The sequence below is a fragment of the Phytophthora sojae genome (genome assembly GCF_000149755.1).
Source record: "Phytophthora sojae unplaced genomic scaffold PHYSOscaffold_5, whole genome shotgun sequence".
Taxonomy (NCBI): Eukaryota; Oomycota; class Peronosporomycetes; order Peronosporales; family Peronosporaceae; genus Phytophthora; species Phytophthora sojae.
This window is the reverse complement of record NW_009258119.1, coordinates 2,778,026-2,806,024: the sequence shown is the minus strand read 5'-3', so window position 1 is coordinate 2,806,024 and position 27,999 is coordinate 2,778,026. Positions and strand designations below refer to the sequence as shown.

Genomic DNA, 27,999 nt, shown 5'->3' with positions numbered 1-27,999 from the left:
GAATACCCGAATCTTTCTCCTGCCTCTCCTCCTGCTATTGACTCCCGCTTCATCTTTTCTGATACGACATTTACCCTCCGCCTTGTTACATGTTGTGGTGGCGGACACGGCCGCCTCCCCGCGTGGCAGGGCTACGGCCGGGGAGACCGTCTTGCAGATAGGAGTCCTCCGTGTATGTGAAGCCCTTGAACGGATCATTGCCCGTGAGACTGCTGCCGTACGCGTTTCCGTTCGCGGGTCGTCGACCCATAGCCATCGCCATGCCGCGCACATTGTTGTCGGGGCTCACCACGGGCATGTCCGTGAACTCGCGGTCAAACTGGGACGTGTCAAGCGCCCCCGAGAACGTCGGGCGCCATGGAGGCGGCAGCTGACCGCCCGCAAGCGCGTCCCACTTGATCTCTGCGAAAAATGGGTGGTTCTTGATCTCACCTGCGTCGGTGGGTCCCGTTCCCAGACGGCGCGTCGGGTCTCGCTCCAGCAGCCTCTTGAGCAGGTCCTTGGCGTTCGGCGACAGATACTTGGGGAAACTCAGGTCGCCCTTGCGGATCTTCTCGAAAAGACGGTCGCGGTCGCGGCAGTAGAACGGCGGCAAGCCCGTGAGCATCTCGTACAGAAGCGCGCCCAGCGACCACCAGTCCACTGCTCGGCCGTGGCCCGATCGGTTCAAAATCTCCGGCGCCAGGTACTCGGGCGTGCCGCAGAACGAGTTGGCGCCCGAGAAGTCATCCTGGATGCCCTCCTTCGAGAGGCCAAAGTCTGTCAGGCGGATGTGTCCGTTCTCGTCGAGCAGCACGTTCTCAGGTTTCAAATCGCGGTAGATCACATCCAGGTTGTGCACGTACTCGATGGCGAGCGTGATCTCCGCCGCGTAGAAGCGCGCGCGGTGCTCGGGGAAGCGCTGCACCTTGCCGAGGTGGAAAAAGAGCTCTCCTCCGGCGCAGTAGTCGAGCACAAAGTAGAGCTTCTCGGACGTCTGGAAGGCGTAGTTGAGCCCCACGATGAACGGGTGGCGCACGTAGCCGAGCACGTGGCGCTCCGTGCGCGTGTGCTCCACCTGGTTGCGCTTGATGATGTTCTCCTTACGCAGCACCTTCATGGCGTAGATGAGGCCCGTGTCGCGCTTGCGCACCAGCAGCACCTTGCCGAAGCTGCCCTTGCCGATGACCTTGATCATGACAAAGTCCTCGAGCGTCACCTTCTCGCTGCGCTTCTTCTGCTCCTGCACCTGCTGCGCGTGCTGCAGCTGCGTCTCCTCCAGCAGCGTCTGCTGGTCCAGGCCGGCGCCCGACATGTCCGTGTTGTAGTCGAACTGGAACATCTGTACCCAATAACCCCCCAAAGAACACGTCAGTCATTCGGCACCAATGTGCGCATTCAACTCAGTCCATTGCTGCCACCCACGTCGTCGTCGTGCAGCTCGTCGTGCGAGCGCGGGTCGTCGTCCGTGGTGGAGTCGAACATCTCGTCCATGTCGAGGTCGCCGATGTTGCTGGCGGGCGCGGCGCCCTGCAGCCCCGGGGGCGCCACGTTGGCGTCGGCGCTCACGAAGTCCACGAACACGTGCGACTGGTAGATGGGCGGGTGCTGCAGCAGCTGCATCATCCACATGCTCAGGTCCACGCGCGCCTTCTCCAGCGAGTCCGGGAAGCGCACGTCGAACATGCGCGGCGGGCAGGCGGGCACGGCCTGACCGAAGATGAGCGAGAGCTGCTGCCCCAACCGCTGGAAGGCCTCGAACGGCCGGTACACGGTCCACGAGGCGCCGCCGCCCTGCTGCACCGTGCCTAGGAACACCGCGCAGTCCGGCTGCGCGCCGTCGCGCACCACGCCGAAGCCCGTGACCAGCACGCTCAGCGTCGCCATCGTCGCCCCGGGAAGTTATTATCAAGAGTGGCTGGCTGGTTGGCGCCGCGCACTCGGTCTGATTCAACGCCAGTATGGCCGCGACTCGGCGCGCGCCCATTGGCAGGAAAAACTATCAGCCAATCAGCGAGATCCAGACGCCAGATGGCCCACTGCCTCGCGGCGAATATTGGCGGCACATTTGACCGGTGTGAAACACCATCAGATGGAGCAGGCATGCAACACGTGCAATGCGTGTACGGTCTGCTGCCCGACGTAATGGACGGGTCTGCGCAGGATGTACAGTAAACCTGCTTGTATTGCTTCGCTGCGGCTTCTCGTAGTGAAAATGGTAGAAAGCTGCTGCGTGTCCATGCAGCGCAGCGCTCACTCTCTATGAGGCGAAGGCATCCGCCGCCCACGTTGAACACGCTCCTGCGATTTGGACCGGACGCTCTTCAAGCGCGCGCAGTCCGCCGCCGTAATGGCTACCTTCGTGCCGTCGCGTCGTGCAATTGCGCGGCGGCAAGGGTAGCGACTAGCCGAGCCGAGCCAAGCTGCAACGCAGCAGGATCCTTTAACAGGCATTGCACCAAGCGAGACACTCCATTCACTCGTCTCAAAAAAGGCGGACAGCTCCGCACATGGTCCAGCTGGCCGCCTGGGTCTACGTGTCACGCGCCGCTAGTCGTTCTTCTTGTCCTTCACCGGCTGCTGCGTCTTCTTGGCCTCAAGCTTGATGGGCTTGTCATTCTCGTCGACGAGCTCCCAAATGTCGCTCGAGCGCCGCCGCGGCTTGGGCGCCGGAATCGGGTTGCGTGTGTTGTACATGACGAGCACGCCCGCAGCCACGAGTGCCAGGCCTCCGGCCAGCAGCCACGTCGCGAAGGCCGGCCTCATGAGCGCCCGCTTCGCCTCGCGCTCCAGCAGCGCCGGCGTCGGCTGGATGGACAGCCGCACCACTCGCCGCTTGCGCTGTCCCTTGGGCGGCTCCTTTTCGCTCAGCTCCCACGCCGCCACCACCGAAAAGCGCTCTGCACACACCGAAAAGCACAGTACGAACATGTCAAAAGAGTGTAACCCTGCAATAGCGAGCGTCCGCCTCAGCGCCCTGCACGCACCCTGTTCGTCCAGCAGCAGCTGCACCTCGTAGCTGAGCGGTCCGTCGTCGTTCTTCCTGGTGCCGGTGCCCGTCTTAGCCGGCACGCCACTGCTCGGGTCCTTCTTGGAGGTTAGTACCAGCTCCACGTAGTAGTCAGCCGTCACCTGCCGCTTCCTGGGCCGCGCGTCCTGCTCGCTGAAGCCCGTGAGCGCGTAGCCCTGTGCGTATCCGTGGCGCTGTAGCTCCTTGAAGGTGCGCTTGGCCAGGTCGATGTGAAGCGCGAACTGCGGGTCCTGGTCCTGGATGTCGCGCAGCTCCCGACGCTTCCAGCGCGTCGACTCCTCCTCCTGGGGCTGCAGCTTCGCCTGCTGCTCCGAGCGCTCGCGGGCCAGCTGCTCGAACTCGGCGGCCGTCAGCTCGCGTGTAGAGCCGTCCGCCAGCGTCACGGTCACGGGCTGCTCCGCGTCCAGCTTCAGCTTGAGGTCGGCGGCGGCTGCAACGGCAGCGAAGAACGCGCCGCCGAGCAGCAGCAGCAACCGGCGCGGCGTCATGGTCGATCCTTCCTGGCGTTTCCTACACCACACGTACACCAAACGGACCATCACTCCGCCGCACGCTGATTGGCCGGTCGTGGCTTCAAGTAAATCAGCGGGCGATCTTTCCGTACTCGCGGACTGGCATAGTGAAGCGCAGAGACTTTGATGGCGGAGCTAGTGGAGACTCCGCGCGTGCGGCTCGTGGTGGCGGGCGCCTCGGGCGTGGGCGGCGCCCAGGCGGTCGGCGACGCGGCCTTCGACCCCTGTGCGTGTGCTCTGGCTGCCCCTCTCTCCGCTGCCTTGACCTGTAGCTAACGTTGTGTGGCTGTGTTTGCAAACCTCCAGACTGCCAGGCGCAGTGCGGTGACGTAGTGCTGCGTACAGCTGCTCAGGCCAAGGCGACGGCGCCAGAATGGGCGCAGAACTTCACATTTGGCGTCAAGAAGCCGCTGGGCGACGCCGTCAACTTCAAGGTCTTCGGACTCAACGCTCGCGGCCGGGACGTGCTGCTTGGCAGCGCCTCGCTGCAGATCGATGCTTTGGCCCCCGACACGCCCACAACGCACAAGCTGCCGCTGATAGACTCTGCCGGGAAGGTGGGTCGTCTGCATTTGCACAAATTTATAGTACTCCTTTTACTTACTATGGGCTGATGTGTGCAGAGTTGCGGGGAACTGACAGTGGAGGCGACATACGAGCCCAAGTTCATGGCGCCGCCGCGGAAAGAGGACAGTGGAACGTCCAAGAAGAAGCCGGCATCGCCGAAGAAGCTTGCGGCTCCAACCTCACCCAAGAGCAGCGTTGGAACGCCTGTTGCTAGTGAGGAAGAGGCCCCTGCGGGGAATTCTGTTGCGGAACCTTCGACTGCTGAGCCGGTGGTGAGTGCAAAGGAGGGACAAGCTGAACAGCAATCGCCAAAGCCGCCAAATTTCTATGTGGTGACGATTCTGGAAGCAACTGGGCTGCTTGCGTGCGATGGCACGGGCATTGAAGCTACGAGCGACCCGTATGTGCGCATTTCGTGCTCGAAGAACCAGTCGCAGAGGACGAAAACGCAGCAGCAGACGCTGCATCCGTCGTGGCGTCAGAGGTTTTATTTTACGATCGTGCCCGAAGAAAAGCAGCTTCTGGAGCTGACGGTTGAAGATAGCGATCTGCTCACGAGCGATTTCATGGGGCGATGCGTCATCGACCTGGATGAGTTCACAAAGCGCTTCCAAGGAGAGAAGCAGGCCTTCTGGTTGGCATTGGAGCAACAACCAGAGTCGAAGGAACAGGATGGTCCGAGTGACTTGAGTCCACAGCGGAAGATGAATTATGGCAATGGCAAGATCTGTCTGGCTATTGAACTGCAGTACCTGGACAGGGACATCGGTAGCCTGGAGCAAGGAGAGATTGACAACGTCACTGAGGTTCCAAGTGGCCGCGGCCTGCGGCACCAAGGCAGCTCCGATGCGCCTGAAGAAGACGAAGGTGAGAATGGTGGCAACTACGGTGAAGAAGCGAATGAAGACCCCAACGAAGGCGGCGATGATGACGATGCCGATGCAAGAAGGGAGGAGGCCGAAGCGCAGCGAAAGCAGCGAGAAGAAGAGCGGCAAAAAATGCTGGCTGAACTCTCAAGCGTGCAGTTTCAATCAGGAGATTATCAGGTTCGGGTCCGAATCATTGAAGTGCGTGACTTGCAGCCGATGGACGCCAATGGTCTCTGCGACCCTGTTGTGTCGGTCGAGTGCATTGGTCAGCGCCAGCACACGGTCGTCAAGCAGAAGCAGCTGTCGTGTGTGTTTGATGAATACCTCTACTTCAACTTCCGAAAGATAGACAAAGATACCGTACAGCAAGGAAGCATCAAGATTTCGGTATTCGACGCTGATGGACCTGGTACATCTGCGAATCGGTCAGCTGCTTCTCGCGCGTTTGATGATCTCGTTGGCTTCTTTTCTGTGGACATCCCGTATGTGTACTTCCAGCCCGACCATGAATTGAAACGGAAGTGGGTAGCCTTAGTCGGCAGCGGGACAACCAACAGCGACAGCATTCAAGGCTACGTCCTGTAAGTTTGACTCATTTCATATCCTATGCTATGGTTCGAGAGCGTATCTGACACTTTTCTTTTACTCAACGCACAGACTTTCGCTTGTCGTCTTGGGGCCAAACGACAAAATGAAGCTGTATGACCCTGCCGAAGACAAAGATCCAGACGAGCACTCAGTAAAGTCAAAGGCGGACATTAACTCAATGGTGCTGGTTCCGCCGCGTGTAACTCAAAAGTTGAGCTTCTTGGTGATCACGATTTATCGAGCTGAAGAGCTGCCAGACATGGACTATAGTATGATGATGCATGGCGGCATTGACGGGTATGTTCGAGCATACTTCGCAGGCCAGGATGTGCTGGAAACGAAAAAGGTGACGGTGAAGGGCAGTGAAAATCTTACAGTGGCGTTCAACCAGGAATTGTGGTTCCCCGTCCTTTTGCCAACAATGAGCGATAACATCTTCCTGTCGGTGTGGGATTGGGATATGACCGCCGACCAGCTCGTCGCCAACACTTTGAAGCCGTTCTCCTTCAAGCAAGTGTTAAACTACCCCAACCAATTCAAGCACGTTTGGGCCAACTTGTACGGGCCGCCGGTGGGATACGATACTGAATCGAGTGCGCTGCAGCTGATGCAGAAGCACCCTGCACATGCCAGCACGTATCGCGGGCGTCTCTTGATGTCGCTTCGTGTTGAAGATGGTCTACAGTCCGTGAATGATGAAGCGCACGTCCGGAATCTATTGAACACGTCCGTCATGCCTAGGACGAGGAGATACACGCTGCGAGCGGCACTCTTTTATGGAACGGAAATCCCTGTTTTCACCAGCAAAACGAATTGGAACCGAAATACGCGAATGTCACTGAAGATTTCAGTGGGCCGTCACAGCGTTGAAAGTTCGCGGGCGCACAACGTCTCTGGGATTTGCCACTTCAACCAATATCTTGACGCCGTTGGCGTGGAGCTCCCTGCAGACCTTGATCAAGTCCCTGACGTGTTTGTACACCTCATTCACCAGACAATGAATGAGTCCCGTTGCATCTGTTTCGCTCGCTTTAAAGCTCAAGATCTCTTCTGCCAAGACGCCGATGCGCTAAAGGCCATCCCACCGCCACAGTGGGTTGTCCTTAACGAAGACAAGGTTCTGGACGAGCTGAAGGACCATGATTTTACTGGCAACATCCTGATGAATCTTCGCCTGGAAGAATCCGAGCACAGAGAGCGCCCCGAGGAGGAAATTGCGCAGCAGTGGCGCCAGCATGCGAACACGACGGTGCAGTACATGAAATACGTGCTTTTCGTCCACGTTTTCCAAGGAAAGTGCCTACCATCTGCCGACTTCGACGGCCTGTTAGATCCTTACGTGAAGGTGGCTTGCGTTGGATCCGAGGGCCAAGTCAGTACACGGATGTCAACGCGAGACCCTTGCTTTTATGAGACGGTTGTGCTCGACGTTGAATTGCCGCAGAACGAGCAGTTCCTACCTAAGGTATCCTTGCAGGTGTTCGACTGGGATCGCTACGACGCAGATGACTACGTCGGTGGGCTAAAGTTCAGCTTGGGAGACTTCCCGCAGATGTCATCCTCGGAGTATTCCAAGATCCGAGCCAGCGGTGAGTACTCGGCACCTCGCCCGAAGTGGTATCCTATCTGCTACGAGAAACCGGGCGATACGCAAGGTGAGCTGTTGCTGTCGTTTGATCTCATCAAGAAGGACACACCGGGTGTCATCGTGGAGCCTCCTGAGTCGATTCGACCGCCTGCTGAAGAGGCTTTCGTTGAAATTATGTGTTTGGGGTGCCGCGGGCTGCAACCGACGGGGTTTATGCCCATTAACACACCGTTCGCGAAGTTTGAAATCGGTGAAATCACCAAGACAAACCAACCGAAGTTCACGAACCCCTCTTCGAAACCCAGCAGCCGCAATCCGAACTTCTTGCAGCGGATTGTCGTTCCGGTGAAGATGCCACTGGACTCGCTGTTTGCGCCGAGACTTAACATTACGGTGTACGATCAGTTACTTGGCGGCTTCTACAAGCCAGTAATCGGTGTCTGCGCGGTGGATCTAAGCCGAAAGATGCCGTTGTCGAATGGAGAGCCAAACCCGTTGTACATCGAGGAATCTAGCAAGCCGATCATTCGAGAGAGCAACCCGTACGTTGATTATGGCGACGATCTTTCCACGTTCCCCGGCACAGTTCCGTCGGAGATCATGGCGGACAGGTCTCCGAGTGCTCTCGTTGAGAAGTCCCAGAAGAAGCCAAACACAATTCGCATCGGTGGAATCTGTTCATCGGGCAGCTTCGGTATGTACGACGACGACGAAGATGAGTTGCCCCATTACATGCACCAGCGTGAGATCGTCGATGGCGAGCTGGAAGACACGCTCAAATCTCCATTCGAGACCTATACCCTTTTCCGCGGGTCGATGTCCTCGAATAGCGGGTGTGAATCAAGCGAACACGCTTCGGACACCTACCGCCCAGTCGGAAAGTTTAAAGGCATTGTCCGCGTTCTGAAATCACGCGACGATCCACCTCTTTTCGATTTGGATCAGTTCCTCAACCCGCAGCCGTACCTAGTTCGAGTATATGTGCTAGATGCACTAAACTTGCACCCGAAAGATGCCAACAACAGATGCGACCCATACCTACGTGTGAGCCTCGGAGATGGACGACGTCGCGAGCAAATGTTCAACGACCGTGAGAATTACCGGCCCGAGACCCTGACGCCCAAATTTCACAAAATGTACGAGTTCAAGGCAGACCTTCCCGGCGCATCGGAACTAAAGCTGGAGGTTCTGGACTACGATTTTTTCGCGATTCCCACACTCCCGGCCGGATTAAGTAAAGCGCTGAGCACTGCAGTTGGGACTACTGTGGACGACGATGACTTCGTTGGTGCTACGCTCATCGATTTGGAAGACAGGTGGTTCGACGCAAAGTGGCAAGAGCTTGGTCTTTCGCCAGAACGGGCCGAACGGCGCAAGCCACTGGAGGTTCGGCCACTGTTTGCCCCTTCAAGTACACTTCCACAAGGAAGCCTCCGTATGTGGGTAGATATCCTCACGGGAGCGGAAATGAATGTCGTAAGGCCGCTGGATATTTCGCTGCCTCCACCTCAGATGTTTGAAGTGCGCGTTATCATCTACAAGGCGAAGAATGTTACCCCCGGGGATTTCACGGATCTGAGCGACCTGCTTGTGAAATGCTGGCTTCAAAATCGGGATGACAAGTCTCAGAGTACGGACACGCACTGGCGGGCGAGGAACGGACGCGCCTCATTCAACTGGCGCATGAAGTTTGATGTCGAGCTGCCGCTAGACCCGGAGAAGGAGGCGGATCGCGGCTACCTCCACTTCCAAATGTGGGACCGAGACGTCGTGTATGACGACTGTCTTGCAGATGCAGTGGTTGACCTAACGTCGTTCCTCAAGACGGCGTTCAAAACAAAACAGGCGGTGAATGTCTTCGCAAAGCCAAAGCCTATCCGCATCCGAGGCACCGAAAGTATGCCATACGAAGGGGCTTCGAGACGCTCAGGGTATTCCTCTACGGAAGATGCTACTTCAGCCGCTCGTCAACGACCGCCGCATTCTGGAGAGGTGGTTATCAACATCAAAGAGGAAGAAAGAGGGGACAGAAAGCCTTTACTTTCTGCGGATGTTGCTGACATTGACGATGCCGATGAGACGGAGCCAGAGGACGTGGACGCTGACATGGAAAATGCTGAGTCTCTCGTCAAGTCGTTTATGCATCGTCTAGGCATGGGCGATGACCCCGAAGATGCTAGCTGGCTTACGATGACGACTCGAGACTCGCGCACTGGTGACCGTGTGCGTGCTGGCGAGCTGCTAGTATCAGTGGAGATTCTTCCTAAGCACCTAGCGGAGGTCCGATCCGCTGGCCTGGGGCGAGGCGAGCCGAACAATTTCCCGTTCCTGCCTGAGCCCGCCGACCGCCTTCACCTTTCGGCCATGTGGAACCCGTGCTACGTGCTAGAAGCACTCATTGGCCCCAAGTACTACCGCGCCTTTGCGTCGTTCTTCCTGTGCACAGTGTTCATGATGCTTGTGCTGTTTGCGGGACCGCTGATCAACGTCCTCCTGACGCTGTTTGAGCTGGTGCCGCAGCCGTTCGGGCTCATTTTCTTTTTCCTGGTGCTGGCGCTGCTCATGGGCACCCTCGTCTACCTGCTGTACCGCTGCCGACGTGCAATCATCCGCGTCTCGGGCGGTGGCGACTTCAATTCGTCAACGAGGACCAAGAGTAAGCGCAAGGCTCGCCGTGCGCTGCGCTAACGAGCTACTCGTAGCCATGTATGTGCTGTAGCAGTCGCTCTTTCATCTGTCAATATGGAGTTCATGCAAAAAAAAATGCTTTCGCTGCTACTAGCCGTTGTTACTTGTACCGTGTCCGCCTTGACACGCTTCGCTGTCTTGTCGTTGACGGACCGTGGGGTGGCACTGCCAATTGCCGCTCGGACAATCAGCGGGAGTCGAGATGAAGTGAACCAGCACTTCCACCCCGCTGATGTCGCGAGCTCGGCGACCCGGCGAAATCGGAGCCGCCAGCAACGCTTCCAGCTCACCTCACAATTGAAATTGATCTCCAGCCCGCAACCGAGCGCTTCGAAAACCCGATGGCAGTCTTGTCCAAGGCGCGTGCAGTCTCCAGCGTCGGTGCGTTGGTCGCGCTAGCGATCGCAATCCGTGAGCACGGCCGTCATAAGGCCAACGCTACATCCCACCAAGACTCGGCGTTCGTGGCGCGAAAGCGAAGTGCTCCCAACACCCAGCGAAACGTGGCGGTGAACGGAGACTTCTTCCGTCGGTTTCTTCGGCTCTTCCGCGTGCTCGTCCCCGGCCCGTTCTCTGCTGAAGTGGGCTTCGCAGCCTTGGTGGCGCTCATGCTGGCGGCCAAGACGTCCTTCGACATCGCGGTGCTGCACCTGTTCACGTCCATCGAGCGGGCCATCGTCTCTCGCTCGCAGCGGGACTTCCTGCTCCACCTGCGCCGCTTCATAGCCGTCATGCTGCCCATGTCCTGCATCAACTGCCTGCTCAAGTACGGCCAGTCGGAGCTTAGTCTGCGCTTCCGGGCGCGACTGACCTCGTACCTGTACGCGCAATACCTCAAAGGCTTCGTCTACTACAAAGTAGCCAACCTCAGTACCCAGGTATCGAACGCCGACCAGCTCCTGACGGTCGACGTCGAGCGGTTCAGCAACTCCGTGACGGAACTCTACCTGAACCTGTCCAAGCCGCTGCTGGACATCGCCATCTACGCTGCTAAACTCACGTCTTCTGTGGGAGTCCAAGCTCCAATCACCATGTTGAGTTACCTGGTGACGTCGGGGGTCTTTCTGACATGGTTGAGGCAGCCGATGGGCCGCTTCACCATCGCTGAGCAACAAGCGGAAGGCACTTTCCGATTCATGAACTCAAGGCTGATAACGCACAGCGAGGAGATCGCCTTCTACGACGGCAATGTGAGGGAGAAAAATCTCCTGGACGAGTCGTTCCGTGTCCTCATCGATCGCATTCGGTCGAGTCAGCACTGCCGAACCGCAGTGGGCGCTGTGGATACCGTCGTGGCTAAGTACCTGGCGATCGTGGTCGGCTACTACGTCGTGTCCAAGCCGTTCATGGATCCTAACAACGTCCGGCTTGCAGGCTTGACGTATGCAGAGCAAATGGAATACTACTTCCGATCGGGAAAAATGATGATCAACTTGGCAGAGGCAACGGGTCGACTGGTTCTCTCGGGTCGAGAGCTCACACGACTCGCCGGGTTTACAGCTCGCATCACGGAGTTTATCGACGTGTTAGCTGGTCTCAACGGCGACCAATACGCGTCAGTGGACGACGATCAGACTGAAACTGGTCCAGCTACAGTGAAGTTGGAACTGCTGCAACGTCGTGGGGTGCTGCAGTACCGTGACCACGTGATTCAGTTCGAAGACGTGCCTCTTGTCACCCCAAACGGTGAGGTGTTGATGCCGTCGCTCAATCTGAAGGTCACGACGGGGATGAATGTGGTGGTCGCAGGTCCCAATGGCTGCGGCAAGAGCTCACTGTTCCGAGTTCTGGGCGAGTTGTGGCCTCTCTGTGGCGGCAGGTTGACCAAGCCAAAGCAGAACGGACTCTTTTACATCCCCCAGCGCCCGTATCTGACGTTGGGGAGTCTCCGCGACCAAGTGATCTACCCTCACTCCCTCGCTGACATGCAAGCCTGTGGTCGAGGCGACGACGAGTTGATGCACTTCCTGGATATAGTTCAGCTCGCCCACCTCGTCGAGCGCGAGGGCGGCTGGGATGCTGTACAGGATTGGACCGACGTGCTGTCCGGCGGTGAGAAGCAGCGACTGGCCATGGCTCGGTTGTTCTACCACAAACCCCAGTTCGCCATTCTTGATGAATGTACGTCAGCCGTCAGCGTGGACGTTGAAGGCGCCATGTACAGCTACTGCCGCGAACAGAACATCACGCTCTTCACGGTGTCGCACCGCCGGTCGCTCTGGCAGTATCACGAATACGTCCTACAGGTGGGTTCGTGTGATTCTCGGAATTATTATTGGGGATTTTGTCTTAAGCTAACGTGTTGCGATCCGTTGCCAGTTTGATGGACGCGGTTCATACCAGTTCAAGATGATCAAGGAAGGCGACGATGCCTTCGGATCGTAAGGTTGGTGACCTTGATCAGCAATTCTCTGAACGTTACCAAGAATCCTAATGCATTCCTTAAACTGTAGGTGCTGTTTCTTCGATCTCTGTCTCCATCGCATCATTCGTGCTATGACGTACCAGCACTGTGCATATACTTCTGTGTCTTACCTTCCGCCGGAAGGCTTCCGGTGCTGTACACTGCGCTTTGTGTGGATACGGTCTGGTGTAGAAATTTGTTTGGCTCTTGTTGGATCGGCAACACGGGGACGCAATGGCAGACAATTATACATACATTTGATGCACAGCTCACCAGGCTGGTGACCAGCCAGTTAATTCAACTGCGTGTTGTAGCCTTGACAATGCACGCAAGCCGTGATTTCATTCAACGTTGGTTATACATGTATAACGACAGTTTAGAACTGTGCAAGTCGCTTCAGCACGACGTATATTTACTTACGAAGTACATTCATTACATGTATAATAGAGGAAGCGTCGTATACTTAATTGCTATCCAGCTCGAGCCTAATAAATATTTTCATCGCGAAAAGAACGAGAATCGAAGCCATCACGATTACATTAGAAATCCTTTTACCAATCCTGAATCACAGTGAACAACAAAGACACGGTTTGCGTGAGCTGTCGAGGAGGCAACAACCAGCTGAACAAAGTGGCTGGTAAGCTCAGATTGCGTGGCGTATGTAACATTTTTCATGACTTAGTGAACAGTGTGGTCCTTTTTTGATAATCGCCGAAAAACGTAGCCTAAAATTAAAATCTGCATGGAAAGTTCATTTGAACCTTGGTTTGAAAAACTTGCAACTTGACCGGGTACAAAGGAGGCGCCGTTTGTTTATTGCTTAAAACAAGCGAGCTATCTGCGCCATGAACGCGCAGCGCTCTAAGTAGACCGAGTTTCAATCAGTTTTTTTTTATGAAGGACATGCAAGGAAGCTGCCTACAGCACTCTCCTTGATATACAACATCCACACGAAGTTCTCCGCCTCCTTCAAGACCTGACCTGCACCATAACTTGGTGGTGTTACCGATGTTGGCTTCACCGACATTTATCTCCTCCAGAGCGGGTTCACAAACAGGACAGCACCTTGGAGTATACCGTATCGCTCCTGTCCTTAGGCTAAGCGAAGTTTTCTCCTAAGCGAATTTCTATTTTGGCCAATGCGAGAGCCTGATTTATGGCATATGGTTGAGGCTAAACTTCTACGTAGTACTAAGCAAGTGTGAAAACCGCTTCTTTTGCCTACAGGCGTCCCCGGGCTAGTCCCGGCTGTATATTTTAATGTACCTTGCACAGGAAGTACAACAAGCTCCCAAGATTTGCGCGCTACTTCTGCAAATATATTGATTTAGATGAGTGTACAGCGATACCTACTGCGACAAGTGGCACGTTGCGGGAATACCTCCACCGATTCTTGAGCTAAGCTTGTAGTAAGTCAGTACATACTCATTTATGTTCAGACCGCGTGAATCTTGTTGATTCGCAAACATCATTAGTACCACTGTGGCGAATAGGCCGGGGACGCCTGTATTTTGGTCGTAAATCGATTGATTAGCACCCTGATTTAGCTCGATCGATTTGTAAATCGATCGCGTCCCTGCGATGCATACGTGAGTGGGTACGATGGATTTATGTGAAACCAGTCGATATAGACGCGTTTGGAGCAGAATGCCCACCTTTTACTGGAGCCTAGCGATGCATATGGATCACAATCGATTTATACCCTGATTTTTTTATACTCTGATTAATTAGGTGATTGAGATCTAATAAGCGGTTGCTACAGGTGGGCATTTTGGCCGGTTATTACAATACAAGTACAAAGAATAAGAAAGGGTCAGCAACTTGTTCTGACAACACATAAATATTGAATTACACAGGGCCTCTATTTAGGTACTGAGTTTGTCAAAGTGATGTGGCACACACACAGCAGTCGCATTTTTCACAGTGGCTCCGTGTACACGCAGTGGCTCAACCACTGCGTGTGCATCAACGACCGTTGTGCTTCAGCGCCCCAGTGCTCCCGTCACACTTATTTTCTCGCCCACATTGCCTCGCAAACTACCGCTAAGGAAGACCATGAGCGCCTGCAGGTTGATGCGGAGGTGTTGTCCTACGTGCACATGTTGGGTTTGCACAAGCTCAGCAAGCACACCGCCGAGACGTAGCTACAGTAATGTGCGGTGACCATGGACAAGCAGGGCGTCGTAGTGAGTCGCAGCCAGTGTATTTGAAGGTCGTGCGTCTTAGGAAGACGAGTACGACGAGCCTGTAGCGTCGAAGTCCATCGTCAATCGGGCCAAATAATAATAACGTCCCTAACGTGTTTCATTTATTTCGTCAAGTCAATACGTTTAAAGCTCCGCAAGATTTGATTTGACTTGATTATTGTATATACCTTCAGTACTTTAATCGTTGAACCCTTTCTTATTGCCGCTACTCTTTGTACATGGAAACACATTTTCCAGAGATTTGGCGTGTTATCTCGGAGTCCGATTTTTATAAAATGGACATGATCGGTTAGTCCAATTTAGCTATATCTGACCTGAGTTAGTAGCATAAGGCTCAGAGGGGAGGCATTCCAAGTTGGCCATACCTCCTCACCTCTCATGACGCATTAGAACGGCAAGAAATTGGGGACTATAGTACACTGTATATAGCCACTTCATAGCACTATGGCCAGCTAAATCACCTGTGTGATCATCTACGGCCACTACAACCTCGATCTGAGAGGGCCCCAGACATGTTTTCGCGGCGATCCTTTTTGCCGGCGAAAAGCGGCATTTCTGGCCCCTGCTTCGCAACTCGCAGCCCCCAGACGCAAGTCGGGCCAGATATAGTTTGCTTCCCTCAGCCCCACCTGCTAAATCGGAGCCCTCCAGCAAATCGGACCCGATATATCGGATCTTGGACCACCCGATTTGCCAAAACGGATGAAAGCCACAATAACCCTAACATTTAGAACGTTCGCTTCTGTTAGATATACTTAGATGAGTACGTTTGACAACTCACAACAAAGGAACTGTGATACGATATTAACGTAGAATACCGAATAGTATACCATCTACTAATGTTATACCGTACCCTACAGAGGCACCTAGGATACTATATTCGAAGGTACTATGTTCCCAAGAGTGAAGGAGGCTTCTTAGGACGATCACTGAAATGCAGCAAGAGAGCAGACAAGTAATTTACCATCAACACCAGCAATATGGATTAGCAAATGATGCTAGCTGCAGTTCAAATCAGCGACTAGTCTTCGATCTACACTTCGTCAGAAGAGAGAGAAATTGCCGTTATGTGTCCTGTGATTCCTAGTCTAATATAGAATTGTCTATACTTGGTAGCTAGATGGTTGAGGTGGACCATGAAGTAGCCTTTGAGCACCCGCAACAATGTTTATGGACGAAGAGCGAAAACTCGTTGGTGTTCCGCAATAAAGCGGCCGAGATTCGTTCACACTTCGTCAGAATAATCGAGCGACAGATTCTTCACCGCTGCCGTACCCTCCAGCAATTTGCTCGTCCCCAGCAGACCCGGCTAAAGATTGGCGAAACCTGGCTCCGTGCGTTTTGCCCACTAATAATAAGCCAGTGTAATGTACCTGAGCAAAAGTTAAACTAAACATGTAAGCCAGTCGCTGGGGTCCACACTCCCTGATACTCTTGGTCCCAAGTTGGGACTCCCAACGCTGTCCGGAACCTGACGCCCCGCTCTTTAGTCTCTGTCATCGTGGCGAATGATGCCGCTAGACGCCATCGAATCCGCGACAACTACTAGTAAGTTGGGCTGAATGAACGGCATAGAATTGTCCACCTCGCAGCACCGTGGTACAATGAAGTGCTATTGAGTGAATTATTCACAGCACCGCATCAACTCGTGGTTTTGATGACACGGTACTTTATTTATGGGAGACTGTATTTGAGGGTACTGTATTCTTATACAGTACCCCAGATAGGGTCCTTGTATTCGCAGGGAACTCTAATACCTTACCGGACACTATTCGGTATTCTACGTTAGTATCATGCGTGACACGAATTAGATTAACTGTTGTTCAAATGACCGGTGACCGCTTAATTTACGGCAGATCACTAACCAAGTACCTAAACAACTCACGCAAACTACGATTTCTGCGAAATAAACCTTCATGACCTATTGCAGTGTAGGTATCTAGAGACAGCTCAATCTATCCCTTATGCTGCTGTGAGAGATCTGTCGATCACCGTGTTCTTACGGATGAAAGGCCAGAAATCGACTTCTTACGCTCAGCAGCCTCATTCCAAAATTCACCTCGTCGAGCAGAAGCTCAAGCTGATCCAAGACCTACCAACAATGCGTCTCTCCTTCGTCCTGCTCGTAGTTACTGCAGCCACGCTGCTCGCACGTGGCAACGCCTTGTCAGCGGGCCCCGGCAAGGCGGCAGTCTCCAGTGTGGTGACTCGGTCGGTGGCGAACGCTGGCGAATGCACGAGGTTCCTGCGAGGCCACAGACTTGCGGACGGTCTCGATGACAGCGAGGAAGAAGAAAGAGGCGTCAGGATCCCGGTCAAGAGCAAGATGCTGAATAACGAGAGCTACCGCCAAGAAATTTTCGACAACTGGCTGAAGGAAAACGTGTCCTCTATGAGGGCCTGGGACTTGCTGAAGGTCGAAAAGAAAGAGAAATACCGCCCACGCTACAACGAATACGCTCGTCTTCACAGGAACACTAGACAGTACCCATAGATCGCTTGGCCAGCAGGCGATAAGAAACGAACAGGGTTGATAATCCCTACAGACGGAAGAAACGTTAGGGCTAACATTCGGCTAACGTTAACCGATAAAGCACTGGTGGAGAAAGACAATAGAGAATTTCCGCAGTTTATCTTTTCCCGTTCCCACAGGAGCTTTGTTCATCTTTTCCTACAAACAGGTTCACCCTCAAAAACGATACGTTCATAAAGTGGCTGGCATCGGCACTCGCAGCGCGATGGAGACTGTACTGTAATGCTGGCTGCTGCGAGCGGCTCTGTTGACTTCGGGGTTGCTCTTCTGCTGCTGTTAGCGAACGCGAGTACGAGCGTACCATCATCCCCGCAATACGCTTCGAACGGCAAGTCTGCATAACCTTATCGCCTTGACCTTCGTCCGCGACGGGCGGTACATGTATTAAAAAACAAAGAGTTGTTCTTATGTCATAGCACGAGTACTAGTACTCATCTCTTGCTTTATCGTTCTCCCGGAATCGAGTTCCTTGTAAATAAATGTACGCAATGCAAGTAGAGCTTCCTAGCCACTTGTTCGACACCCTGTTTAAGTGGTTAGCTTGGATCAAGTAACGTTGGGTGTTGCTCGACCCGTGATCGTACGAGCCCATACCCAAGCAGCACTCCATCTCCATCTTCACTATCAATTCTATCTACCTCTAGTACAATGCGGTTGTACAACGTGCTTATCGCATTGACCGCATCAGCATCAGCAAGTTGGGCATGGGACCTGCGGCTCTACAGCGGCAACGGGCCTATTGATCCCACGAAGGCCTTCTCCTCCACGGCAGTACAGCGATGCTACTCGCTCAGCAACTGCTGGGACGGCAAAATTCGCGCGGCAGATTGGTCTGGCCTGCCGTCTGGGGCTCGCATCGTCTTCTACACGGGGTCCAAGAAGTGTCAGGGGAAGTATGCGTCAGGTGCTTTGAACGAATCGGGGGTGATCGACTTTGCGACTTCAATTTTTTGAACGAATCGGGAGTGATCGACTTTGCGACTTCAAACATGGCCGAGAAAGTCTCGTCCTTCATGATCTGACAGTCCGACATCTACGCCACGTCGACCCTCGCCGACGCCTGCTAAACATCGATCGTACAACGGATTAGAACCCAATCACAGACTATTAAACATGAAGTCTTGCTACACCTTCTCCTCCATCCGCCCTAGTGGTTGGGAGCGTCGAACACCGCCAGCAGCAGCTTCCTGTAGTCGCCGCTCACCTCCCCGTGGATGCGGTCGCGCAGCTCCTTGCCGAATTTCTTCTTGTACGCAGCTCTAATGTCCTGCAGCACCAGGTGGTAGCGCACGACCGCTGCACTGAGCGCGTCCTCGTCGGTGCCGAAGCCCTTCATCGTCTTCTCGAACAGCTCCGAGAGCAGCTCGAGCGGCTCCAGCGCCATGCGCACGAGGAACAGCAGCGCGTCCTCCGCGTCCCCTCCGAACTCCTTCTTGACGGCCTTAACCAGGTCGTTCTTGTGCTTCTTGACGTACCAGGCGTTCACCGCCTGCAGATGCTGCGGCGGGCTAGAGACCAAGATGCCAATGAACGTCCGCTCGTCGGTGCCCAGGCGGCCCTGGCCCGCCTTGTAGAGCGCGTCGGCGTCGGCCTCCGCCCGCTGCGCCGTGTGCAGCGCCGGGTTGAACTGCTCCAGTGGGGCCTGCAGCGCGGCCAGGAGCACCTTCTTGAGGTCCCCACTCAGCTCGCCGTCGAGCGTCGAGCCCAGGTCGCGGCCGTACTTTTCAAAGTAGGTTTTCTTCAAGATGGCTAGTTCTACGTTGGTTCTACCCATGATAACGGGGTAGAGCAGCTTCTCCTTGGTGCCGAAGCCCTTGGTGGCTTTGCGTAGAATCGACGCCTCCCCCTCGGGGAGCGGGCGGGAGATGAGCTGCAGCAAGCGACCGAAGTCGCCCGACGTCTCGGACTTGAGCACTTTGCGCAGCTCCTTCCCGTAGAGCTGCTGGTAGCGCACCGAGACGAGGTAGCGCTGGTCCGCCGACTTGGCGCCGAGGGCGGCGATGAGCGTCTTCTCGTCCGTGCCCAGGCCCCGACAGGCCTCGTGGATGGCCTGACACGCCTGGTCGATGTCTGGCGAGAAGTTGAGGAACGCCCCGTTGTGCACGGCGTGGTTGGCTGGCGGGTACAAGTTCAGCATTGGAGGGGGGGGGGGCTTGGAACACTTGAGACCGACGAGGGGAATCGAAGAATGAGCAAGAAGGTGAAGGTGATGGAAGTGCGCAATGGGTTCATTCGTGGCCCCTGATATGGCTGGAACCAAATGAAGGCTGCGTATTTGCGGCCAACACTTCGGAGGTCTCTGGAAGCCATCAACTCGTTAGTGTAGGTAGAGGCTCTACCGTAGAGCTAGTGTCAGTAAGAGAAAAGTCATCAACGAGGAGGACACACTGTCTTTCGTTAATTTTTGAGTGAAATCGGCCAGTAAATCGGACACTCAAACTGGTGCTTCTGGACTATGCTTCATTCGGAACGAAGGCGTCTTCGAGCTACTTCTGAAGCGTATTCTTGATGGGGGACGCATCTAGGCATCCAGTTGTTCTTGAGGTATGGTACCATTTTAAGAACTTCTCTACGCTGACCCTAATAAGACTATGAGTGTGACTTGGACGTATGAGATGGTAGAGGGCTCCCACGTCAAGTGCTGCTGCACAGCACTTCAGTTTATGCTGGACAGCGTAATACGGGGATGCATTGCTTGTATTCATTATATGGTATCCTATTGGCTGGTGTCAAAAGTAAACTTGATTATGGGACGCGTAAACATGGACATTCGCGCGACCTCATTAGCTGTAAATCCTTGAGATGTGCAGCAATCAAGTTTTCCAGCCGGACTTTTGATTATGGGACGCAAGTCACAAATTTTGGCCAAACTACGAATAGGATTAGTAGTTTTTCGTTGGTAGATAAAGATTGATCTAGGATTTGAGATTGATAGACTTTAGGATGGGACCTGGATACTTGTTTGAGTGCCCTGGTCGCCGAGAACTACTGGTTGCGCGGCGGCGGCGCGCCGACGCTAAACTATCGGATCAATCAATCACTTTTCAACTTTCCAACATCGTCTCAAGTGCTCTTCGAGCGCTCGCCACTGCGCTCATCAAGCTTCGGGTCTTCGCATCGGCTTGTGTGACATAATAGCACTTGTCGTGTCAAGCTCTGGTTCAAGTTCAAGACAAGGTTGCTCGTGGGGATACCTTCCGAAGCGAGTTTACCTGTGACTATTGGAGCTAGCTACATAGTGGGGACGCTCTAGGTTGCGAACGTGTAGTTTTCTGTGGGAGCACACTTCGAAGAAGTGGGTACATCATGCCGTGGGCTGGTGGAAATACCGCATTGGGGCTTGGCCCACGCCTAGACCGGATAGTACCTAACCTTCGGGGTTGTGTTGTACTCTTACTAGAAGTCGGTTCAGTAACAGGGCGCCTGCTTTGTGTCTGCTAACGCGGGACATTGTAGAAGTATAAGGGTCCCTGGCTACCAGGTAGTAGTCCCTTGCCTCTTTCGATCTTTGGAGTCGATCCATGGCCCGGGACAAAAAGGGTCATAACCACAGCAGTAAGAGGAAGCACCAAAAAGCGCGTGACGTTAAAGTATCATCAACGTCTACGCCGACTCCTCCTCCTGTAACGGCTATTGACACCGATCTATTCTTCTCGCCGGTCGAGGCGGAGAAAAGTGCGAAATTGTAATCGGATCTTCTCAAGCAGGTCAAAACCGCTAAGAGGGTCTTGGTTAAGTTCCGCAAAGAGGTCTGGGGTATCAAGGACGACAGCGTTGAGGGTAAGGTTGATCGGCAACTCAACTTAGCTCTTCTCGACCTTAAGAGCTGCGTGGACAACATTGCTGCGAAGATTAACGGGCTTATCCGCCTAAAACCTCAGAAACACTAAGCTTTAAACACACTTTTAGCTTCACTTCGTCTTCGTTTTATTGTACCGTTTTACGTGTGGTGTAGGGAACATCAAGGCCGCAGTGGAACAACGTACCAGGAGCCAAGTACTACTCGGCGGGATGACCGTCCGCCGAGCTCAGTGGGCTGATGAACCGCTGAACTCGGCTGATGGTGTCAGAAACTCAAGGCACACCGGCCCCGACCTGGTGACACGTGGCAGGCCCGGTGATGAAGGCCCAGTCGAGTTCAGGAAGGCACTGGACACGCTCAGCCGAGGTCATGGGGAGTTCAAGCCGCCGAGCTCGGCTAAACGGCACCACGTACCATCCAGATACGGTAACCGGGTCCAATTGAGTCCGGGAGTCGCCCAGTCGAGTCCAAGGGTCGCTCCGACGAGTTCGCCGTGTTATCTGGACACCTTATCCGGCTCCGCCGAGCTCACTGGGTTATCCGGACATCTTATTCGGCTCAGCCGAGTTCGCCAGGTTATCCGGACACGCCGTATCCGGCTCAGCCGAGTTCAAGGGATTATCCGGACATGTTATCCGGCTTAGCCGAGCTCAAGCGTCGCCGAGCTCGGTGAAGAGTCGGCCGAGATCCAAAACCGCCCACTTTCATTTGGTATTTGTATAGGAGCTTAGTAATAGTGGAGGCGCCCCTTCAGGGCGCCCGACAGAGATAACAAACAACAGAGCAGAATTTTGCTAGGCCTAAAGCACGTGTACACGTTCCGGTAAGTCCCTGCACGGGGCCGGATTATGTCTGCTGCCGGTACCCGAGAGGCATAGCTTGTAGGGTACTCGGCTGGCAGCGCCAAGAGATTAAGGTCGGCCCGGGTTGGGCGCGAGTCTCGCCAAGCACGAAGGAAAGTCTCGCCACCGCTGCGAGCCGGTGTTCCCGTACGTCCCGGGCACTGATTGCTGAGTCGAGAAGCCTTTGCTCTCGGCGACCTGTAAAAGCGCTCCGTGCCCTGTCGTCCATCCTTTGGTGGAGGGCACAGGGTTGCGTGAACGGAGGCCGTCGAACTCGGCGGTTCTCAGGAGGAGTGATCTTGGTTGGCAGGTCTCGGCGAGAGGCGAGACACCCGCTGTCCCAGCTGCCCCGCTGAGCAACTCGGCTTTCTTCCATTCTTCATCATAATCTCCAATATCTCCATCTCTTCCTCGGTCTTGGGTGCGGTCGTCGCCAAACCGAACGGTTGGGACCGCTTCCATCGTCATGTCGGCGATCCTTCCGCCAGCTGAGTTCGGCTTCGTGTGAAGCGAACCCCCAGCCGTCGCTGGGCTGGCCTAGCTCGGCAACGATCTTCCCTTGACCATCTTGCTCAGTACTCGAAACTTGGTTGACTTGGTACCAACGAAAACAAACCACCCTGCTCCCGGGTCGCGGCACTAGTTGTGGTATAGCAGTACACACAAAATCGTCAGTTGTGGTAACTTGGCTACAAACACAACAATAGCCGAGCTGGTCGACTTTGTTGGCCTGCGCCGGGTTGCTCCCGAGCGGTTCGGCCCAACCCAGCGGTGGCATCGGTTAAAAGGCGTCGTCACGCTTGAGGTTGATGAGTACGATGATGTTTGCTGACAGCTGCTTCACTTCAACTTAGTTCCCAAATTCCGGCGATCCGCAAAAACGCCGCGGATTGGTCGAAAATCTTGACGAAAATATTCTCGATAGCATTCCTCTCCTTCAACCGCACTCCTCCTCCTGCTCCATGTGGCGCTCGTGGCTGCGCGCGTCGGCCCCTGCGGCGGCACTGGCCGTTGGTCTTACGCCCGCCGCCGCCGCCTCCTCCGCGCGTTGCGAGCCCGTGCAGCGCGCGTCCGATGGCCCGCCGGGCGGCGACAAGATGCGGCTGACGCGCCGCTTCACGCGCCGCAAGCAGACCAAGCACCACAGCTACGTGATCGTGGGCTCGGGCACGGCGGCCAACGCGGCCATCGAGGCCATCCGCCAGGAGGACGCCAGCGCCGACATCCTCGTGCTCAGCGACGAGAACGCGCTGCCCCGCCTCGACTTCGGCGCGCACGCCAAGGACGCAGCGAGCGCGGGCGACAGCGACGACGAGGAGGACGCGGAGGAGCCGCTGGCGCCCGCGCTGCTGGAGAGCTACAACGAGTGGCGGCGCCACCTGAGCGCGCGCTTCGAGGAGGACGCGGCGTCCTCCGCGTCGCCCGCCAGCGGCTCGCCGCCACTCACGCTGCTGCTGGACAAGCGGCCGCTCGAGTTCGACGTGGAGAAGAACCGCGTGCTGCTGGGCGACGGCACCGAGGTGCGCTACGAGCGCTGCCTCATCGCGTCGGCCGGCCGGCCGCGCCACTTCTACGTGCTGGACAGCGACCGCGTCTCGTACGCGCTCAAGGACCGCGTCAACACGTGCACGACGCGCGCGGACTTCGCGCGGCTGGACCAGCTGGCGGCCGGCGGCTCCGAGGAAGGAGGTTGCGGCGTGCAGAGCGTGCTGGTCATCGGCGCGGGCTTCCTGGGCTGCGAGGTGGCCTGCGCGCTGGCCACGGACGAGCGCAACGACCACCTCAAGACCAAGCTCGTGTTCGTGGAGCACGCGCCCGCCGCGCGCACGCTGCCGCCGTATCTGGCGGACGAGTTGGCGCGCCGCCTGAGCCGCGCGGGCGTCGAGGTGGTTCCTGACAGGCTGGTCACGAGTCTGCGGCCGAGCGTGGACGACGACGACAACGAGAGCGATAGCGGCGTGACCGTCGGCGTGCTGGGCAAGGACAAGCCCGAGGCGGCGCTGGACGCGGACTATGTGGTGCTGGCCTCGACCCACACGGACCCGTCCCCGACGCTGCGGATGGGGCGGGCCACGCGCGCTGGCGGAGGCCTCGAGCGCGACGAGAAGAACGGCGGACTGGTCGTGAACGCGCAGCTGGAGGCTGTGTCGGGCCTCTTTGTCGCTGGCAACGCCGCCAGCTACTACGACCCGTACTTGGGCAGACGGCGAGTCGACCGATACGACCACGCAGTGAACAGCGGCCTCACAGCGGGGCGCAACATGGCCAGATCTCTGCGCGGCGCCGGCAAGATGAAGACGTACCGACACCAGCCTCTGTTCCGCAGCCACCTCACTGGTGTAGGCGTACTTATTGAGGGAATCGGCGAGGTGGACTCTTCGCTGCGCACGGTGGGCGTCTGGGTGCAGCCGCCCAACATCAGTGCCGGCTCCAACGGTGGCCGAGGAATGCCCTACGAGCGCGGCGTCGTGTACTACCTCAAGGGCAACAAGATCATGGGCATCTTGCTCTGGAACGCCTCGGACGTGCTGGAAAGCGCGCGCCAGCTCATGCTCTCGCGGCCGGAGATCCGCGACAACGTGGTGGAGGAGCTCAAGCACACCATCTCGCTCGCGCCGAACGACTGGCTGCACGTCGTGTCCACTTAACGTCCGGCACCTCGGGTTTTGCCATTATGTAGCGTGGATTTTGACGGATCTTTCCCAGTGTTGATGTACTCACAGAACTCGGTGCAAATCAATGAAAGGTGAAGGCGTTCTACCGTCTTGAAAGTATCTCCTGGTGGTGTATTAGGATGCATTGACCACTTTAACCGTTGCTGAAGGTTTCGTGTCTGGAGGCCACTACGACGCTTTGGAGGGGCTAGCTAGCAGCATTGGACCAACCTGGGAGCATGGTGAAGAAGTCATCGAGGGTGTACGTGGGCGACACGGACGGCAGCGTCAAGGCCGGCGACTCTACCTCTGCAACTCCGGAGTCTACAGCGGCTGAGAAGAAGGCGAGGCGGAAGCTGGTGGCGAGGCTGTCGCACGACATATCAACGGAGCAATTATTCTCCGACGAACTCATCGACGGGAAGGTGGCGGACGGGGAGGATGACGAGTCCGTTTCTGGTAGCGACACGGACGATCAAGCTTCGCGAGATGGTGACCACCAGGGTCCAGCCAAGGAGGGACGCATGTACCGGATCGAATCGCACTCGGCTCTCAGCTCACTTGAGGCCAAGTATCTGGAGAAGGTTCCGTCCGCAGAGGCGAGCTCCGCGTCGTCCATGGAGCCGCGACCAGCAGCTCGAGCGCACAAGCTCGCCCCTCTGCCTGGGAGCCCCACCGCTCGAAACGCAGAAGCTGCTTCTCCCGACTCGACACTTCGCCTGACTGCGTTGCTCACTACGCCCGAGAGGGAAGAAGCAATTTCTACTCAACAAGCGCCGCAAGTGTGCGCGCAGTGCAGCAAGAGTCGAGAGATGCCGCCGATGCACTGCGCTGCGTACACTGGGCACGTCACGTGTCTAGAACTGCTGCTCCAGAAGGCTGACGTCGAGGCGGAGAGTGCAGACGATCAAGGCAAGAAGAAGAAGTCGACGTGGCTTGACAAAAAGCAGCGGACGCCATTGTTCTACGTGTGCGCGGCGAACCGACTGGAGTGCTGCGCGTTGTTGGCGCGTGTGCGTCGGCTGTGGCTGAACACGGCGGATCGTCAGATGGATACGCCCGTGCACGTGTGCTGCTTCTTTGGCTGGCATCAGTGCTTGCAGCTACTGCTAGACGCTGGCGCCGACCCTCACGGACGCAACGCCAAAGGCTTCAAGCCGTCGCATCTGGCGGCTACGCCCGAGTGTCTTGAGGCGCTGCTAGCCTTCGGTGACGATCTCCTTCAAGGAGACAAGCTGGGTCGATCCCCCCTCTTCGTCGCCTGTGCTCGAAATCGCGTCGCCTGTGTGGAGTTCCTGTGCGCTTGGAACAACCAGTCTCGCTCCTGGATGCTGGAGCTGGAGGACCAACGTGGTGACCGAGCTATCCACGCAGCGGCGTGCAACGGCAGCACTGCTTCTCTGGCGGTTCTACTGCGCTACGGAGCTGACCCGCTGACGAACAACGCCAAAGGCATGAGCCCGAAGGATTTGGCTGCTGCGAACAAGCATCCAGAATGCGAAGAGCTGCTGGCACAAGCGGAAAGGGAACTGGCAGCGAGTGCAGGAACCTCCTGGCTCGCCCCTGCCAACGCCGCAGACAGCGGAGACAACAACTACAGCGACGTAAAAGCTGAGGGCGCGACCACCGACTGGGTCCAGTGCTTGGACAACGACAGCGGCCAAGCGTTCTACTACAACAACCTCACGGGCAAGTGTCAGTGGGAAGTCCCGCCCGGGTTCGATGCCTCTCTACAGCCACAGCAGGCCCAAAGCTCAGCGACCAACACCCAGCAGCAATACGAGACGTACTCGGAGAGCGCGGGTGAAGTGGACGATGGGAACGAAGAGTACGTGTGGGTTAAGAAGAAGAAGCAGACAGTGTGCGTCGTAACCAGCAAGGAAACCGAGTGGACTGCAGTGCAAGACCCCGTGTCACGCGCGATCTACTACAAGAACACTCGCACAGGCCAGTCGCAGTGGGAAGAGCCTGACGCAGTGCGAGAACTCGCGAACGCTGCTGGCGCGCGGACGTCTCAAGAAGCGTCACGGGTGTGGGAAGGACTGGACAAGTCTCGGTCAGCCCTCGCAGCCGCAATCGCTCGGGAGAAGCGGAGGCAACTTGAGGCTCATGAGCAGACTTTACTCCAAGCAAGGTTCCATGTGCGTCAGCGTCGAGAAGACATTGCCAAGCGTGAGGAGCAGGCTCGACTGGCTCAGTTGCTCCCCCGTTCCTCGTTTGTGCGTCGCAAGAAGCAGTCGATGATGATGAAAGTGACGACACACAACCGTCAGGCTGCGAAGACAACCGCCAAGGTGCTCAACGGGAAGGGCAAGAGGCAATCGAGTCTAAGCGAGGCACTGAACGAGAACGAAGACGACAATGAAGACCCTAACGATGAAGAGCCAAGTGATGAAGAGGGAGGAGCTGAGGCGCGACTGGAGGAAATCTGCGCTAACGAACCAGCCCTTGACATGTTCCTGAGCACATACTTGAAGCTGCGCGGCGTCCGGGATCTGCAGGTGCTCACGACCGAGAAGCGCTTGAGTAATTGCCTCTTCCACTACTACGTGGCGCTGGTGGACCCTGTCCACCAACGAGGCATGAGCAAGAGCCAATTCCGCGTCGTGTTGCGTGATATGAACGTGATTCCTGGTGGCGCTCCAGCGTCCACAACGTCGGCGTCTTCTCTAGTGGCGTCTCATACTGCGGGAGCCAACGCACCTCCGCTTAAACTTCACGTGACGGACCTCATCTTCTCTCAGGCCGAACGAACAATGGCTCAAGAAGGCTCGCCGACCAACGCGTCGAGGATGGCGCATCGCCAGGCAGCGCCTCTAGCCGCTGGTGCAGACACTCACTTGAGTCTCAGTGGGTTTACAGCCGCCATGCTCATCGTCCGAGAACGCGTAGTGGCCCAAGCGGAGCAGTCGATGCAGCAAGCAGGCGGAGAAGACCCCGAGATCGACGACGACGAGGAGTGGTTCATGCTTCGGTTCCTGGTGCCTCTATCGCTGCGGCTTGGCGCTCGACTTCTGACGCAGATCCGCCGCTGCAAGGAGCTCGACCTCCAGCTGACGGGATCTCAAGAGCCAACTGCAGCTGCTGCACGACAACTTCTAGCCGCCAACCGAGCTGCGATCCAACTGCTGCATCGCCACTACTCTCGACGCGAGCTTCACGCAGACGCGGACGGTGGTGTTCCCATTGTGTCAACCCCCAAGGCGGCAGCTCCTCGTCGACTGGTCATGCTCACGTTCCGAGGGCTAGCGATGTTTGCGAGCGACTTCAACCTGTTGACTCTTGGTGCCGGTCTGCCTGCCCTGCATTTCTTACTGGAAGCGGTCAACTGGATCTCTGGCAGCGCACACACGGAGGTGATCTCGTTCGAGAAGTTTCAGCTGCTGTTGGTGATGCTGGCTGTGCTCCCATTGTCGCCTCCGAACGCGAGTCCCTGGGCGTCGTGGATTGGCGAGAGTGACAGCAGTGGGGGCTCAGCCCAAACTGGGCCTCGACTGGTAGTTGAACCATTGATGACGTTCTTCAGGCGATTGGCAGGTAGTCCGGCACTCGTTCGAGTCACAGCCGAGTCCAACATCGTCAGTGATGAGAGTGCCAACGATCCAGGACAAGCCCCAGCAACAAACAACCCGCAGTCATTGTTTGTACTATCGGTGTCGATCGATGATACTCCATCAAACAACCAAGAGTAACACGTAAGTGTATTTGAATTCCTTAGCATAGAGTCGCTGAGTG

General features: G+C 56.1%; 8 protein-coding genes across 8 annotated transcripts; 4 read left to right on the top strand and 4 right to left on the bottom strand.

The window, feature by feature from the left end:
- Positions 1–85: 85 nt before the first annotated feature.
- Positions 86–1,877, bottom strand: PHYSODRAFT_561119 (hypothetical protein; the record flags this gene model as incomplete). The annotated part of the gene is made up of 2 exons (XM_009530651.1): positions 1,405–1,877; positions 86–1,321 (listed from the first exon to the last, which is right to left on the bottom strand). Exons 1-2 carry the CDS (start codon positions 1,864–1,866, stop codon positions 86–88), a joined length of 1,698 nt encoding a protein of 565 aa, XP_009528946.1. The 5' UTR covers positions 1,867–1,877.
- Positions 1,878–2,607: 730 nt separating this feature from the next.
- On the bottom strand, positions 2,608–3,486 carry PHYSODRAFT_440950 (hypothetical protein; the record flags this gene model as incomplete). Its single annotated transcript, XM_009530650.1, has 2 exons — positions 2,608–2,879; positions 2,967–3,486. Coding segments are annotated over 2 exons (792 nt in total), but the record flags the coding sequence as incomplete, so codon positions are not given.
- A 162-nt stretch (positions 3,487–3,648) lies between these two features.
- PHYSODRAFT_506633 (hypothetical protein) lies at positions 3,649–9,822 on the top strand (the record flags this gene model as incomplete). Its single annotated transcript, XM_009530649.1, has 6 exons — positions 3,649–3,748; positions 3,829–4,079; positions 4,146–4,283; positions 4,392–5,539; positions 5,616–7,719; positions 7,783–9,822. 6 exons carry the CDS (start codon positions 3,649–3,651, stop codon positions 9,820–9,822), a joined length of 5,781 nt encoding a protein of 1,926 aa, XP_009528944.1.
- Positions 9,823–10,163: 341 nt separating this feature from the next.
- PHYSODRAFT_333467 (hypothetical protein) lies at positions 10,164–17,920 on the top strand (the record flags this gene model as incomplete). Its single annotated transcript, XM_009530648.1, has 4 exons — positions 10,164–12,068; positions 12,142–12,203; positions 16,411–16,895; positions 17,655–17,920. 4 exons carry the CDS (start codon positions 10,164–10,166, stop codon positions 17,918–17,920), a joined length of 2,718 nt encoding a protein of 905 aa, XP_009528943.1.
- Positions 17,921–18,002: 82 nt separating this feature from the next.
- PHYSODRAFT_561117 (hypothetical protein) lies at positions 18,003–19,103 on the bottom strand (the record flags this gene model as incomplete). The annotated part of the gene is made up of 2 exons (XM_009530647.1): positions 18,003–18,026; positions 18,095–19,103. One exon carries the CDS (start codon positions 19,101–19,103, stop codon positions 18,114–18,116), a length of 990 nt encoding a protein of 329 aa, XP_009528942.1. The 3' UTR covers positions 18,003–18,026; positions 18,095–18,113.
- Positions 19,104–21,679: 2,576 nt separating this feature from the next.
- PHYSODRAFT_333465 (hypothetical protein) lies at positions 21,680–22,078 on the bottom strand (the record flags this gene model as incomplete). The annotated part of the gene is made up of 1 exon (XM_009530646.1): positions 21,680–22,078. The coding sequence occupies one exon, from the start codon at positions 22,076–22,078 to the stop codon at positions 21,680–21,682; it is 399 nt and encodes a 132-aa protein (XP_009528941.1).
- Positions 22,079–22,572: 494 nt separating this feature from the next.
- Positions 22,573–24,258, top strand: PHYSODRAFT_333464 (hypothetical protein; the record flags this gene model as incomplete). The annotated part of the gene is made up of 1 exon (XM_009530645.1): positions 22,573–24,258. The coding sequence occupies one exon, from the start codon at positions 22,573–22,575 to the stop codon at positions 24,256–24,258; it is 1,686 nt and encodes a 561-aa protein (XP_009528940.1).
- Positions 24,259–24,503: 245 nt separating this feature from the next.
- PHYSODRAFT_507674 (hypothetical protein) lies at positions 24,504–27,956 on the top strand (the record flags this gene model as incomplete). Its single annotated transcript, XM_009530644.1, has 1 exon — positions 24,504–27,956. One exon carries the CDS (start codon positions 24,504–24,506, stop codon positions 27,954–27,956), a length of 3,453 nt encoding a protein of 1,150 aa, XP_009528939.1.
- Between the last annotated feature and the right edge of the window lie 43 nt (positions 27,957–27,999).